This window comes from Colossoma macropomum, unplaced genomic scaffold (genome assembly GCF_904425465.1).
Source record: "Colossoma macropomum unplaced genomic scaffold, Colossoma_macropomum, whole genome shotgun sequence".
Lineage (NCBI taxonomy): Eukaryota > Metazoa > Chordata > Actinopteri > Characiformes > Serrasalmidae > Colossoma > Colossoma macropomum.
In genome coordinates, this window is record NW_023494792.1 from 40,501,721 (window position 1) to 40,517,847 (window position 16,127).

Sequence of the window (16,127 nt, forward strand, 5' to 3'; positions counted from 1 at the left end):
AAATTAGAATTTATTTCATGGAATCTGATCCAGAAGCTGAGCTTAGAGGCCATTTCCATCCAAAACATGAAGGCCAGAACTGTTCCGGCTCTACAGAAAGTGAAAAACAGGCCCTCCCGTACCTTGGATATGGCTTATGGCGTGTAAATCTATTGGAAGTGAAACATTATGAAAAAGATGTGAGCAGATTTCGTTTCAGGCCACCAGCAGCCTTTGAACTACAGGCTGAAGCTGCTTTCCATTGTGGCTGCCTGAAGGCCTACAGAGAAACCACACTGATATTATAAAGCACTATGCACCATCTGTTACAGTGATTCTCATGGTTTAAGGGGAATTCCATCAGTACTTCACAATTTCTGCACAATTCAATGGTTAAGATGTAAACAAAGTCATTCAGAGTGGTTTGATGTGAAATGCTTGGTTCAAGAGAAACTTACTAACACAGTGTTTAATGGCAGTTTTGAGAAGGTTTTGGCCCAAAACATATTTTTATATTAATATTATGTATTTTTAAATACATTCATGGCAAAGAGGTACATGCAGGGCTCTGTGAGGCAGAACAGTTTTAGTACCACTATTGTACCACTATTTTACCATCATCATTACATATAAAACTTAGAAGACGTGTGTAGGTTCACTGGTGGTTTGGATAGTAAATAAAATGCCTATATTTGTGCTGTAGACATCACAACCGCTGGTTCCTATCACCACTGTAAAGTAATCAGTCAGTAAAGTCAGTAAGTTTCCGTACAATTACCTATTTCACATCAAACCACTCTGAATGACTTTTACATCACAGCCTTTGAGCAGCTGATAGGTTAGCATGAATTAAGTGAACCATTTAGAATGAATAAAGTTAACAACTGAGCATTAATAAGATTAGTAAGTTAGCATGAATAAAGTGAATAAATTAACATTAATAAGGTTAGTAAGTTAACATTAATAAAATCAATATTTTGGCTTTAATAAAGTTAGCAAGTTGGCATTAATAAAGTGAATATTTCTTTATTTTTAATAGATTTAATAAGCCCCACTAGATTTTAGAAATGGAACAATCCAATTCATAATAGCCTTTTTTGTTGCTTTTTTATTGCTAAAAATCCCATAAAAATCTTTAAAAATCCAAAGTACAAACACAATCACAGGAAGGTGAAAAATGGAGTGAGTCTGAAGAGCCAGCATCATTACTGTGAGTGAGTGTGTGTGTGTGTGTGTGTGTGAGTGTGTGTGTGTGTGTGTGTGTGTGAGTGTGTGTACTTAGCCAAACATGGCCAAATCAAAGAAAAACCCTGCTGTGCTTTGACTATACAAGGTGAAGGATGAAACTGAGCAGGAAAACAAGTTAAAAAAAAAAATAAACGCTGGTGATTTAAATCTGCTTTCATCACTTTTTTTCAGAAGCTCAACAGGGTGGAACTTCAACAAAATCAAATCAGACACGTGGCTGATAAACAGCACAGCTGCCGAAAGTTACAAATAGCCTTTTTATTGCTTTAAAGTTATGGTTGGGCAAAAACAACAACAATTTTTTTTTTATTTACTTATTCAAATGTAGCCAATCAGACAAGACATGTTTGGTGTCTTAAGTTTGCTTCTTCAGTTTCAGACTAGAGCTATGAGGCTAACAAGTAATAGAAGTGTTTGTACAATAATTGGCATGGTGCTTATTTGGTTTGTGACACTGAAATACACACTGGGCCTCATTCACCAATATCTTCCTTTTTTCTTAAATTTGCTCTTAGGAAAGGTCTAAAAAAGAAATCCATGTCAGATTCATGACGCGTTCTTAAACTGCAGAATTGTTCGCACCTTTGTGTGTAGATTCCGTTCTTACCTAAGAACAAATCCCAAATAAGAAAACACTGGTGAATGTCAGAATCTCAGTAAAAACTGCGTAAGTGGGTTTTAAAAAGAAATTTCTTTTTAAGAATGGTGAATGAGGATCGCTGTTATCTACAAACATGGACTAAAGTACGTTTGCATACCAAAAAACAGTAGTGAAGCCTGAATTTTGATTGTATTGTTCATTTTCATTCAAAAACTCAAAAAAAGTCACACATTTCAGCCAGTAAACAGCTACCAACATTTATAAACAGCCTTTTTTGATAGCTTTAGTGTTTTCAGTGCACACTGGTGCTGATTAATAAAAAAATCCAATCGATCGAATCTCAGCTCCAAAGTGTGCAGCATAGCGCGAAAGCCCTGGTTCTCAACGACCGAGAACAGACAGCAGACAGCAGGTCACATAGCCCCGAGGTCTGGCCTCGCCAGTAGCGAACGAAAAAACAGAGATTAAGACGAACATTTGGAGACTTATTCGCATTTATAAGCAGCGCCGTTGGTTAAATCTGCTGAGAGACTGTCTTTCTCTAAAAAGTTGCGAAAATGAACTCGCTTCTCTTTCGTATTTTCCCGTTCCACCTTAAATGGTGCAGCAGTTACATTCGGCGCCTAAGGCAGAATTTAAGGTGGAACGGGACAATTAGAACGAGAAGCGAATGAGAAGCGACTTCAGCCTCGTAAAACAGCCGAATGCTGAGACATTTTACAAGAAGCTCTTCTAGTTTTGAGGTTGGAGATGGGAGGAAAGCGGCTAAAGCTAAAGCTTAAAGCAGAGCGAAGTAAATCTGCGCTCTCGCTTACATTTTTAGCCCATACTACGACATCAACACATACTGAGACATACTGGACATTAAATGTTGTGGCTCCCAAGGTGGTTTTGACTTTGTTGAAAGGACAAAATGTCTCTTCTGAACATTTGTGTTGTGACTCCTGACCTAACCTGGCTTTAATGCAGAGGGAGCCGGTCGGATTTCTCGCTCATCCAGTTGTGTTTTTGTTATGTGCCGGGCACTGTACTTACTCACTTCCAAGTTCCGCCTTTTACATTCCGTCAACATTACGTTATAAATTAAATATTTAGAAAATCCATTTTTGACATTTATGAATCGATTCAGAATCGTTCACGTCTGCATCGTGATGCATCTAAGAATTGTAGCAGCAACCATTAAAAAGCAAAGAGATGTTAGAACATCATATTTCTGAACTAAAAGCTAAGCATCAAAAATTGGATCTAGAGACCTTAGGCTTATGTGCAGCTGTTTCACAGTGTTCCATTCTACTGACCACTAACAGTGATCCTTTCTAAAGGCCACTAACAGCTTGTACATAGCATGAAAATATAGGGGTGGGCAATATGACAATATTTTAGCGTTATTTTCATTTTCAGAGCTTATCATGGATAAGAACTGTGTGTTTTTTTATTTTTTTTTACATAGACAGCATAATTAGTCAGGTTTAACTGAAATTCATTACAGTGCAGTATGTAAAATATTAAATACATTGGTGTACTCATTTTTAAATGTGACCAGTAAATTGTGAGACAACTTTTCAAACTTTAGAAAGCCTAAATATCATGTAAATATCATGAAATTGTAACCAAGAATACTGATATGATAACTTGTCAAAATACAATTCTCTATATTTTTTTGTTATTAACATGCATTTAGTGGCCTTTGTTTGGCATTCCAACTGTTCAAATACTAAGCAAATTATTTCTTACTATTTGAGGTCTGATAGAGATTTAAACTGCCCATCCCTATGTAGAACGTATGACCAATAATTCAAACATCTATCAATCAATCCAGCTGACCTTAAAAAGGGTAAATAGGTGTGTGTGTGTGTGTGTGTGTGTGTGAGAGTGAGAGAGAGAGAGAGAGAGAGAGAGAGAAATGATGTCATGGTGAGATTACCTGAGGTTCTCCTTTAGTGCTTCCTTCCTCTGAGTCCGACTGCTGTTCCGGATCATTTTCATCACTCTGTAATAAACACATCCAGTGTTAAGGAGCTTTTCAGTTTAATGATACATGTTGACGTGAGCTGTTTGCATGCATGTAGGCAACTATGTAAGTGATGTATGTATATGTACAGTGTGTGATATACACTGCATGTAATTTTGTACATCACTGTAAATCATTAGAGCAATCAATCAATCAATAAATCTATTGTGACAATACTTAAAAAAGGGACTGAATTGAAAAGTAACAGTGAAAACTAATTTTATTCAGAAAAACTTAGTAGGGGTGGGAGAAAAACTAATCTGTACAGTTACACTACTGCAATATTTGGTGGTAAAATTGTATTGATATACAAGGCTGAAAAATAGCATTATTTTATTCCTTAATTATTAATATTTGTAACATTTATCCATTGTTAAAAATATAAAATGTATTTCCTTCTATTTCCACAAGATGGTGCTGTTTCTTTCAGGTAAGAGCAAGCTATCTGTCAGTGGAGTGATTAAGAACAGTTAGATAGAGTAGTGGACCACCAATACGCCCCACACACACGAGAACAGGGCTTGATCCTACTATTTTGGTAGGAATCAGACACACCAATACAATATCCTAAATAACAGACAATGAGTGAGACTTCTAATGTCAAACAGGCAACGCCAGATGTCCTAATATCAGATAAGCACAGTCGCGCTGCTACACCTGTACACAAATGTTGTAGCATAATTAATCATGACTCATTGTGCTAAACAGCCAGCTGCCTCTTAGTTTTGATACAGCACTTTATTTGATTCATGTTATTTAAACAGGCGACTGATTTAAAACTGAAGACATTTCATGTCAGTGTGGCCTGTTAAAGAGTAAATAATGTTATTTTTATTGGCTGTGGCTAAAAGACAAAACTAAAAACGTGCTACTGCCTTTCAAGTGTTCGCTTAGCCCACACAGTGTGAGCGTCTGAGGGTGAGGGGGGATCAAACCAAAACAAAAAATAATAATTTGTCCATTGGCCGAGAGAAAGAGAGAGTGTGAGCGTCTCTTACATCTTGGGTCCAGAAGGAAACTCCAGTAGAGCGCCTTTTCTCTCGGGGTCGTCTGCGATCCCGTATGGAGCGAGGCTGAGTTTTATCCTCTGCTTCCTTCTCTGCCTCTTTCTTATCCACCTCTGCTAACACACACACACACACACACACACACACACACACACACACACACACAGATCATAAGTATAATCACACAAACCACAACTATCAATCCACTCCACATTTGTGTTTGTATGTAGAAGATGAGATAATTTAGTATGATTTGAATTGGATGAAAAGTTATTGTTACAGTCTTTATGTAATTCATCATGCAATTATGTAATTATGTACACTGAATATACAGCAAAATGACACAGCTACGTTTCTGAGCGGGTTAAAGTGAAAAAAAGAGGCAATTTTGTATATTATGTAAATTGATTGATACCGTTTAAAAGAAAAACAGTGCTATCTTTGATACATGCCTTACCTCAGTTTAACCTGTAGTTCATCAGGTTCTCATATCAAAGGCAAACTCAAAACTCACATCTGTTTTGATCAACTAATGAAATATAGATGATTGTTTTAGCATGACGATCAGTTTGGAATCTTATTTCATGTGGTGAGCAGTTAATACGACTAGCGTGAGCTGGCAATGTTTCAAATCAAAACACCCCACTCTTAGAGAAACAAAGTGCATAGTGTTCCTCCACACTCCAGCAGATAACACAGTCTTTCTCTTTTCCCACAGACACGCTAAGACTTTATCTCAGAGGAGGGAAAGTCTCCACAGAAAATACTGAACCTAAAAGAGAGTAAACTGCTCTTTAGCCTGTTTTGAAGACCAGAAGGTAAGGCTTCGATGTCAATAAAGTAGCAGCATCTCTAAGGGCAATGAGGGATAAATCAGTTTCTTATTATAATCACCATTTAAAACAATTATTCAATTAACATAATATTTATGAATGATTAAATAAATCAATACACAAATCTCGTTTATTATTGCAGTTTCAGGAATAGTTTGTTAAAAAGGAAAAAGAATTTTCCTGTAGAGGTCTAACTAGTCGACAATGACGGGGCCTGACAAAATATCCAGTTTTGGGCCAGGTTTGGCCCGTTTTTCATGTACATCAGGCTCTTGTTTGTTTTCTAATCTGTTTTTTGTTTTGTTTTGTTTTATCTGAAAGGAATGTCTACAAAAAGATTATCCCAGCATGCCATTTTCTGCTGATCATCTCACGCTCTTAGTAACTAAGCAAAGCTGTATAAAACCATGTTTGTGATCGTCCATCTCTCTTAGTTTGTGCAAGCTGGTTTGGTTTTCAAATTAAGCCGTACCGGTCGGGCCGGGTCTCTGTCACTGGTCTGGTTTGGGTTTCAGTTTCACACCCAGGCAGACCTTTCAGTTCCTCCTTACTATAAATGCAGTTTGAGAGCTGCCTGAAGTGCACACCTTTAGTTTTATACTGGGGCTACAAGTCCAGCTAGCAAGTTAATAAAGTCTATGTACACCAATTAGCATGGTGCTAACGCATACCTAAATCATAGTGTACTCACTTCAAACTCTGCAGAGGTGTTAGGTATCTCAAACTGACTTGCTTATAATATAACAATAACGATAATAATAACTTTACTTAAAGAACACTTTAGTTTCAATTTCATCCTGTTTTTGCTCAGTCCAGCCATGAATTTTAATAGTTTTAATTACATTAGAATTCTTTTTGTTTAACAATTTCATTTGCTTATATTAATGCAAAAATCTGATGAGTCAATGTCCATTCTGTCGGTTAGGTGTATAAAGTGTGTACCAAGCTGGACAGATTGGTTTGGTTCTTTAAAAACAAGGCTATGCTCTTTTAATATGGTTTCAGACACTGTAAGACATGTTATCCATAAAAACATGGACAGAGGACTGACACATAGCTTAAAACAGCAGTAAGTAGTCACAGCATTTAGAAGCCTGAACTTTGTCCATACTTTTGGCCATACAGACATATCATACAGTCTGAGAAACCACTTAAGCAAGTCTATTAGAGATTGTCATACCGTTTGTATGACGCTAACTGGTGCACATAAGCTTTTATTACTAATTAGCATCAAGGACGGAAGTCAAATAAATTAAAATTTTCACAGAATTATTGCTTTAACTGAATGAGCACTAGTCTGTACCTTTCTCAGTGTCGCGGGCTAAGCCAGAGCGGCTGTAGGTGGAGCTGATGCCACTCAGGCTGTTGGGCCGGTTCAGCAAGGAAGAAGAGGAGGTGTAGAGGGACGAAGAGCTGCTGGAGGACGAGGGCAGCGTGGAGGCCGTGGTGGTGGAGGAGCTCAGGGAAGAAGTTCGGTACCGCTGTGCACAGAAACAATATTTTCATAAAATACAGTCATTGTGCCCAATAGTGGAATTACAGGAATAGTTCGGCAAAAAAATCTAACTTATCCAATTTTCCCCACTTATCCCAAATGCAGTCCATCAGCCAAGACGTGTGTAGAGTCTAAATTTTCTTTCTTTATTTTACAGCTGGAGCTGCGAGGCTAATGCTAGAGTTCAATAGTCACCCAAATAGCCTAAATGTTCCTGTAAAAATAAGTTATCACAACTTCTCTCAACCGGCTCAAACCACTTCCAGGTCTTCAAAAAGGCTGCACACACTTGCCAACATGGTTTATAGCACAGAATGGTCTGGTAGATTCTGCTGTATTAATGATAGTAATCGTCACAAATTCTAGATCAGTATTCCTACTTCTGGATTATGAATACTCTCTATTGACCAAAGTGGCTGCCAGCAATTCTTTTCATTTTCATAATTCATAGTATGTCACACTGTGTCCTAAAGCACATCAACAAGTCTGAGCGGCCTTTAAAATGACCTGGAAGTGGTTTGAGAGACGTTTTGGTGACGTTTTTTTACAGAAACGATTTAAGCTATTTGGGTGACTACTGAGCAACAACAGCAGATGTACAATATGTTGAAAAAAGCTTGAGTTTAATATTTATAATAATACATCAGCCGGGCCCTAACGCAGTTACAAACACCATGAGGAAAGAAAGAACTCTCTTCACCTCCTCAAAAGCCCGATAGCGAGACCTATAATCATCTTCCTTCGTTTCTGCCTCCTTTGTTTCGACCTCTTTTGTCTCAGCCTCCTGTTTCTCCTTATCCTGTTTCTCCTTGTCCTGCTTCTCCTCCTCTCTGGACCGCGTGGGGCGACTGCGGCCGATCGTCTTCTCCGCTTCCTGGAGGTCAGTCAGGGTCACACCCTGCACAGGAAAAGGTCAGGTGGTCAGATACAGATGCCTTGAAATTCACTGTATTTCCAAATCTGTTGAAATATCTCATCTAAGTTAGAAAAAGCTGCAAATGCTAGTCACTGTAGGAAACGCATCAAATCTTAAAAAGCCTGTACTCTACATTTTTCTAGTATTCCATTTTCCCTCGAAGGTCCACTTTTAAAGTTTGTGGGGGCCACTGTAACTGAAACAGTCAGAATTCATTTCTCTTTATTCTGTAGAATTGTTACCGTACCTTTGAGACTGATATATGAAAATGATCTCAGTTCAGATTGGTGGTCTTGTATTGTGCCTCATTCAAGAAGCAGTCTGAGTTGAAACACTTCTTAGAACTTCAGTGTGAATGAATAGATATATGTAAACAGTTTGGGTTTCATGACATCACAACCATGATGAATTCAAATTGGGCTGTTTTGCAGTTTACAACAATGTTTACATACTGTATTAAACTTCAGTTTAAAAACACTGAGCAGTCAAACTAAACAGCCATTTGTTTACAAATAAGGCGCAAGACATAGGTGTATCATATAAATGAAAAGGCCTTGTTTTGAAGCTCAAAGGCCTGACTTATTTCACTTTCACATTATAAACACTAAGCCTCAAATAAGGTTTTTACTTAAATTTCAGGATTTGGACATAATTAACTAGATACAAAAAAGTTCTCATATATATATATTTACAATACAGAAATTATTTTTGGAACAAGACATAGAACAGCCTTCTAAACTGATCCGAATAGACCACTGAAATTGTGAACAAACAGCAGAGAGCGTTGTAAATGATCCAGACACAGAAGTAGTTAAGCAGAACTTGCCTGAGTGGATCTCCTGGACTGTCGGGCCTGTCGAGATCGAGCTTTCCTCTGAGACTCCGACTCCTCATCACGCACAGGAGTGAGGTACGATCTGCACAAACACAAACAACAATCACATCAATGCTGGTCTGGACAACAGCAGTTCAAGAACATCCTCAAGATCTGAATCTAGTACCATTCCACAATAAAATGGAGGAAAAAGAAAAACAATGAGTTTTTTTTTCTTTGTTTCGTTGAGTTTTTCAACTCGCTGACCTTAGAATGATTTGACTGAATTAGGAATCTGATTCCATTCATTAGGTAACAATTCAAAGAAATCAATTGAGAATGATGAAAAAAAAAAAAATGTAATGGTAACTGTATGAACTATTTACACAGCAGTTGAACACAGACAACAGAAACAATACACTAGGCTTAATCTTCTTAGTTTTATATTTCATATTCAAAAATGGCGCGAATAAAAAAAAAAAAGCATGCAAACTTTTTAGAACATTTTCAATATTCCAAAACTGCTGTAGCTGAACCACCCGCTTGCAAATTATGTTTATTTTCTTTCATTATTTTTACATTTGAATACAGTCTGAAAATTATATTTTGGCCAAAAAAAGAGCACATACTTTATAGAACATAATTATAAATGACGACACTCCAAAACTGAAACCAACATGAGGTCCTTCTACATCACTAAGCTTGTATTTGAAGCATTAATTCGCTTCCCCAAAGGCTCATTCAACAGACACAGTCTGAAAATCAAACTAGATCAAAGCACTTCCAGTTTTTTGGCTGCAGCCACAGTGATACTGCAGACACTCAGCCTGCAGCAGTCTAAAAGCACACTAATAATAAAAATGATTCATGACCCCCGTTAATATAAAACATGTGATTTATACTGTATAATTCATAATGTATAATAAAATAAAGGACAGGATGAATCACTTGTGTGCATTTCATATACATAAACAGAAACAGGAATATATACAAAAACATTGCAGTAAGCCAATCACAAAGTATAAAGAGTCAGTTCTTACTAAAAATAAAACCTGTTTCCTATGTCGATTACAAAATGTTCAGTCAGGCTGGGTTACACTGCTATGTAGAAAGAGCTGATTCAGGCCTTATAAGGAGAAGAGACAGACTGCAGCACATGGCCCGTGTCAAAATACACATTTTACAGAGCTGCCTGTGCTACAGGCAGTCAGCAGTGAAGCCAGAATACAGGTCATTCATAAATGCACAAGCTTAAGCACCATTAGAACACAGGCAACACATAATCCACAATTACATTATACAGCTGTATGCAAAAGTTTAAATAACCCTGGTCAAATGACATGTTTTGTTGACTTTCTAAATTAACATATCCTCTACAGAAATAATTAAGGCATTTTTCTGCAAATTTCTGCAAATTTAAGTGCCCTATTTCTATTATTTGCTGACTTTAACTTGGAAAAAATGAAACATGGAATACAGTCCTGTAACTTTTGCACAGGTCATATTTTTGTTTTTGTTTTTTTCCACAATATGTTAAATTCAGCATAGAACAGTAATTGTACCTAAAAATGAACAGAAGTGTGTTCTCTTTAGAGAATAGGTTAACTAACTTTTCATTTGAGCAGAGCCGCCCAAATTCTTGCACACAACTGCAGCTATGGGTTACATCTTTAAAAGGGTAGGCAGAAGGAAACACGTTCTTAACTTTAATGTACATTAACATAAGATTGTGTTCTTATGTAAGTAATTATGGTCCTTTTCTTTTGGCTCATTCATCATGTAATGTTCACACGTAAAGAACAGTGGGCCTTTTCTAACTGCGTTAGGGCCGGTTTAGCGAACTGATGTACACTTGTGCTAAAGTTTGTATGTAATTTATTTTTGAGGTGCCAGGTGTCTGGTTTTGAGCTCTGTTGTCCAGTTGGTACTGTTGACCAGTCCAGACTCACTCTAACTGCATTTAGACTTTTTTTCTGAAGTACATAAACTGCTGGTCTAGCTCTATCACTGAGCTTCTCACCTCCATTCAATCACAATCACACTGCCACCCAATGTGAGAAAAGACAAAATAAAGACAGAGTGGACGCTTACTCAACACAGCAGCATGTAAAAGATTAAAACAACGTTGACTTGTCTGCGTGACCTGAATTAACAACTGGATGCGGTTTGAGTGGGTTGAGAGATGTTTTAAACATGTATTTGCGGAAACGATTTGGTTGACTATTGACTTTCAGCGTGTATATAAGCAACATTAGCCTAGCATCTTCAGTTTTAATCTTAAGAAGCAAAATTGTGGAAAATCTTAAGAAGCAAAAAGTGGAAAAATCAGGTAAATTGGATTTTTTTTTTTTGCTAAACTATTCATTTGATGTGGATCTTGTGAAATACGGAGAATTTTTTTTCTCCACAATAATTCAGATTCCCCACAAGGGAACTCAAACAGGGTTTTTGTGCATCATTAAAAGAGACAAAACCTGGACGTGGAGCTGTTCTATAGTGCTTGAACTACCTGATGGACTACAACTACCGTAAACACTAGAACTGACCAGCTTGCATGACTATCCTGAGGAGAAGTTTGGGCAGTGGGGCAGTGTTTAACAATAGTGTTGCACTGTACAGCTCCGACTGAAATGAATGAAATCTTGCTTGTAAAAAGCAAATGTGACTGGGTGAAAGTGTACCTGCGTCTCTCGCGGCCATCTGAGCCCAGTATAGTGCCAGTAGTGGAGGTGGAGGTGGTAGTGGTGGTGGCTGCAGTGTTGATGGTCGGAATTACAGTCGCTGACTCTTTCTCCTTCTCTGCACTGTCCTCCGACCAATACCTATGCACACACATACACATAAGATTAAAAAAATAATAATACATTAATAAATAAAAAAAAAATCATGCAAACATGACCAGACCTGAGGCAGCTGACTTTAAAAAATTAAAAAATAAAGCTGCTTTCCTGTGCCACCATCATGAGAAGTAGCTCATGTCCTGAATTTACTCATAAAAAAAAATCTGTTTGAAGTAAACAAATATAATTACAGCAGGTATTCAGAAATTTTAATTGTCCAATTTGATTGACAATCGTGACAGATGGAAACAATCGGTGATTGACGATATGGTCGTCAACTGGCTCAAGCCTAGTTATGTTTTTGTTTTTGTGGTCTCTGAAAGAGCCCTGTGCATATGGAGGAATAACACTTTTTAACTGCGTATGATGTGAAATACTTGTTGAAAAAACATTAGCTGCATTTTTCTTTTCCTGATTAATCAAAGCCACAATGAAGTGATTAAGGAAATCATTAACCAGTTGAATGTCTAAATCACATTCACCACAAACCGTGTTGAGTTGTTAATCCCTTAACAGACTTGTTTATGAGGTTTCTCATACCCACTGTTATCTATAAACATGGATTAAAGTGCATTAGCATAGCTATATCAATAGCAGCATCTTAAAGCCTGAATTTTGTCTGTACCTTAGTTAGTGTTAATAGACAACAGTCCTTGAAACAGTGTCAGAAACCACTTGAGATTACTACAACAACAGTTAGAAGAGAGTGTGTGATGATTTAGGCATGCAGTTAGCACCATGCTAATAAGACTCTATTGTTGCTCGACATTACCCTCGTAGCTCTAGTGATAAAACTAAAGAAACAAACTTCAGACACCGAACATGTCTTGACTGTTCGACTACATTTGAAGTAAGTTCTTAAGTGGATTCATTTTAAGGTGGTTAAGAAGCAGCATAACTGTGTCTATCTGGAAAGCAAGATGAGGTGGCAACAGTGACTGTACACATACACTGACGCAGTGTTCAACATTTAGGCTGAAAAAAAAAAAAGTGTTTGTTTACCTGCGTTGACCTGTAGGTGAGGTAATAGAGGAGGTGGTGCTTGTTGTCGTGGTAACGGAGGAGCTGGAGGCTGTAGAACTCACAGCATCATCCTGCCTGCGCCCAAACGAGCCGCTAAAGAGGAAAAGCATCAGAGTCAGATCATACACAAAAAAAATAGCATGAGCACACTCTCAAAATGATGTGTTAAGTGTTAAAGAACAAGCTATTTTTTGAGTTATCACTGCTTAAGCTACTCGACTCTATCCCAGTGGAGCATGGGCCAGTTTTTTCACAACATCATGTTAGGGTCTAGCTATTTCTTTTTATTTGAAGAAATTTGCCTACATAAATTTGTCCAACAGCAGGTGTTGTTTTTAACACATCTGTTTTGAGAGTGCACAAAGCGAGGCTGGAGATGCCAGGACAAGAGAGTTATGACGGCAGGTCTAGGAGATAAAATCATGACGCTAATAATCCAAATCAAACATTCTTTGAAAACTGATCATTTATGATGAGGTATTTTTGATAAAATCACAATGTCATCCTGTCCTCAGTCTAACATTAGCAGCAAAGGTTTGAAAACTGAACAAATGCTACTTCCTTATGCTAGGAGGTGCCATGTGCCTTTTACTTACTAGCCATTCATTAGCAACATCACAAACAGGTGGGAAAGTTAGGATAAATCCAACTAAAATACCCAGAGGAGATAGCAAGCCATTTAGCTACTAAAGTACCACTTAGCTAGATAGCGAGTTAAGTGCATAGCTAATAAAATACTACCTTGTCAGACAGCTAGCTAATTAGTTAAGTATTCAGCTAATACATTTTTCCTAGCTTGACAGCTACACAATTAGCTAATAATTTAGCTACAAAAAACAGACGGCCCAATTAGAGTTTTCTGTTCACAGAAACAACCAACAGAAATGACACGTCGACTTCCTAGTTAGCTTTACATCCCTCAGTATGAACCAAGCAGATGATTAAAATTCCAAGAGCACAAATGCAACCATGTCATCTACAAGCAAAACTTACCTCAAAAGCACCACTTAACCCATAAATGCCCAACTAAATTTGATATGACGAGAAAAAATGTATACATTGGATGAATATCTAACAGTTCCTATTTGAATTCCTTTAATAGGCCTTTTTTCTACTTTCATTCACAATCAAGTTTAGGTTTTCTATTGTTTAGTTCAAAAAAGTCTGATATGATCAAAAGACTAGATTAACTGACAAATTAAGTGATAATTCACTTTTAGGCCATGAGGTTTGATTAATTTTGATTTGTGCACAGGCTCAGTGAACAAACCGACCAAAAGACATTCAAATTCGCAGACCCTTACATTATATAACATCTCAATAGGAAGGGACAGGTTTAAATGGCAGTAGGCTTAGGCAGAGGCCACATGCAGTGTGTGACAGTGTGTGTGTGAGCAGCAAGCTGGTGCAGGGTTGGTACCTGCGGTGTATGCTGTAAGCCTGGCTGTAGGAGGAGTGCGGGGATTGCCAGGCTTTAGTGCTGTTAGGCTCCAGGCTGGAAGCGGAGGACGACTTGGCTGGAAGGTCGCGGGAGCTGCCGCTGCGGCCGAGGGTTAGAGTGTGTGACGTGCTGCAGCGTGACAGTGAGCAGGCCACAGAGGTGTGTTAACAGGAAGACAGGGGCACATGTATATACATATACACACACACACACACACACACATACACAGACAAGACACCCTTGTTTACATGCTAGAGCTGGTCAATACGTTCCAAAATTCTCAAATCGACTGTAGTGGATAAACTGTAGATGTTAATTATTTGCATTCCCTAATGCTCAGTTTCAAGTCTGCACTGAAAACAATGTGTTAAATGTACTTGAATCAATTTTGTGCATCATTTCCACATAAAAAAAAAAATAGCTGTCCAGCTTAGAACTCCTCTTTTCTCAATATTTTTAAGTTCCACATGATTAAATGGATGTAAACAAAGTCCTTCAGAGCAGTTTCATATGAAATGCTCCATCTAGAGAAACTTATCAACCAATTTCTTTCCAGTGGTGGTGACAGGAACCAGGGGTTGTGATGACTTCAACACAAATATAGCCATTTTATTTAGCATCCAAAACCAGCAGAGAATCTACGTCTTCTGAATTTTTACATGTAACGTTGATGACCTTAAAATAGTGGTAAATCTGAAAAAATAAGCTCTTTTGGGATTATTTTGCCTTCAACGTCCTCCACGAAACTCTCCACGATGAATGTATTTATATGCCAAAATCTTCTCAAAACTATTGTCAAACAAGATCTCCGACATCTGACAGTCGTATTCATAACCATTTCATGTAATAACCTTCTTTAGAGGCATTGCACTCTTCAGAAGCCTGGTTCCTATCACCACCATTGTGATCAATTTTGACTCGCCAAGTTTCTCTAGAACACTACAAACCACTCTGAATGACTTTATTTACAGCTTAACCATTTAACTATGCAGAAAAAAACAGTGGAATCCCCTTTAATTCTTTCTTATTTTTGTTGCTGATATTGTAATTTTTTTCATCTACCTCTATTGACTAAACAGATGTGTATACCTGTTTGTGCCTGTTTCTTACAACTGTGACCCTCCTTTATGTATTATAAATTATAATATATACAGTGAGAAGAAGCAAGTATTCAGACACTTTTTTGTTATTTAACACACTTGCAGTGCATATATCCACTTCAAATTTACACATGATGCCTTTGGTACTTCTAAACATGAGCAAAAAGAATACTTTTTTTAAAAGTGTATTTCTTTTTCTTATAAATATGAAAATAAGTATCAACAAAGATAATGTTTTTAAATGAAATTGATTGGGAAAATGTATTCAGACACCACAAATTAATAACCGGCGCTTTTTTGCATAGCTGTTGTTGGCTATTACAGCTTTGAGACATCTAAAGTAAGAAGTAAACAGCTTTTTGCAGCATTGCTGTTCAGTGTTGGTCTATTTCTCTTGGCAAACAGTCTTCAATTCCCCTTCATGTCGCTCCCAACTTCGTACTTCGCTGTGGGTGGCGTTCTTTGAATGATACCGGCAATCCTTCTTTCTCAAAACGTGATGACCACGCACAAGTTTTTTAGCTTTACATTAATATGCAGAACTTTAAATATGTATATTTTAAGTGCCTGATACCCTTTTCCATATGAGTTTTGTTTTTTTTTGTGTTTATGCTTATAAATACATACATATTACTCATATCTATAAATGCAAAAGACATTTTGTGTGTACATTTGCACTGGAAATGTATTAAAGAACAAAAATAAAAGTGTCTGAACATTGTTTTCCCTCACTGCATATGTATATACATGTAACAGACAATGTTTGACTGGGGCAGTTATTGTTACGAATTTATCACCCAGACCATCTACTTAGTCATA

At 37.4% G+C, this 16,127-nt stretch overlaps 1 protein-coding gene across 9 annotated transcripts in view; it reads right to left on the minus strand.

Annotated features, from left to right (window-relative positions):
• ppp1r12a (protein phosphatase 1, regulatory subunit 12A) overlaps window positions 1-16,127 on the minus strand; it is a 100,828-nt gene that overhangs the window by 15,666 nt on the left and 69,035 nt on the right. For 4 of the 9 annotated variants that reach the window (XM_036577189.1, XM_036577191.1, XM_036577194.1 and 1 more), the window contains exons 13-20: window positions 14,188-14,337; window positions 12,747-12,860; window positions 11,586-11,726; window positions 8,917-9,007; window positions 7,875-8,072; window positions 6,983-7,160; window positions 4,838-4,962; window positions 3,753-3,818 (exon numbers count right to left, since the gene is read on the minus strand). In XM_036577189.1, coding sequence (XP_036433082.1) covers window positions 3,753-3,818; window positions 4,838-4,962; window positions 6,983-7,160; window positions 7,875-8,072; window positions 8,917-9,007; window positions 11,586-11,726; window positions 12,747-12,860; window positions 14,188-14,337 — 1,063 coding nt within the window. The remainder of the gene's footprint in view (window positions 1-3,752; window positions 3,819-4,837; window positions 4,963-6,982; window positions 7,161-7,874; window positions 8,073-8,916; window positions 9,008-11,585; window positions 11,727-12,746; window positions 12,861-14,187; window positions 14,338-16,127) is intronic. The other 5 variants (XM_036577198.1, XM_036577192.1, XM_036577190.1 and 2 more) reach the window with 2 other exon arrangements.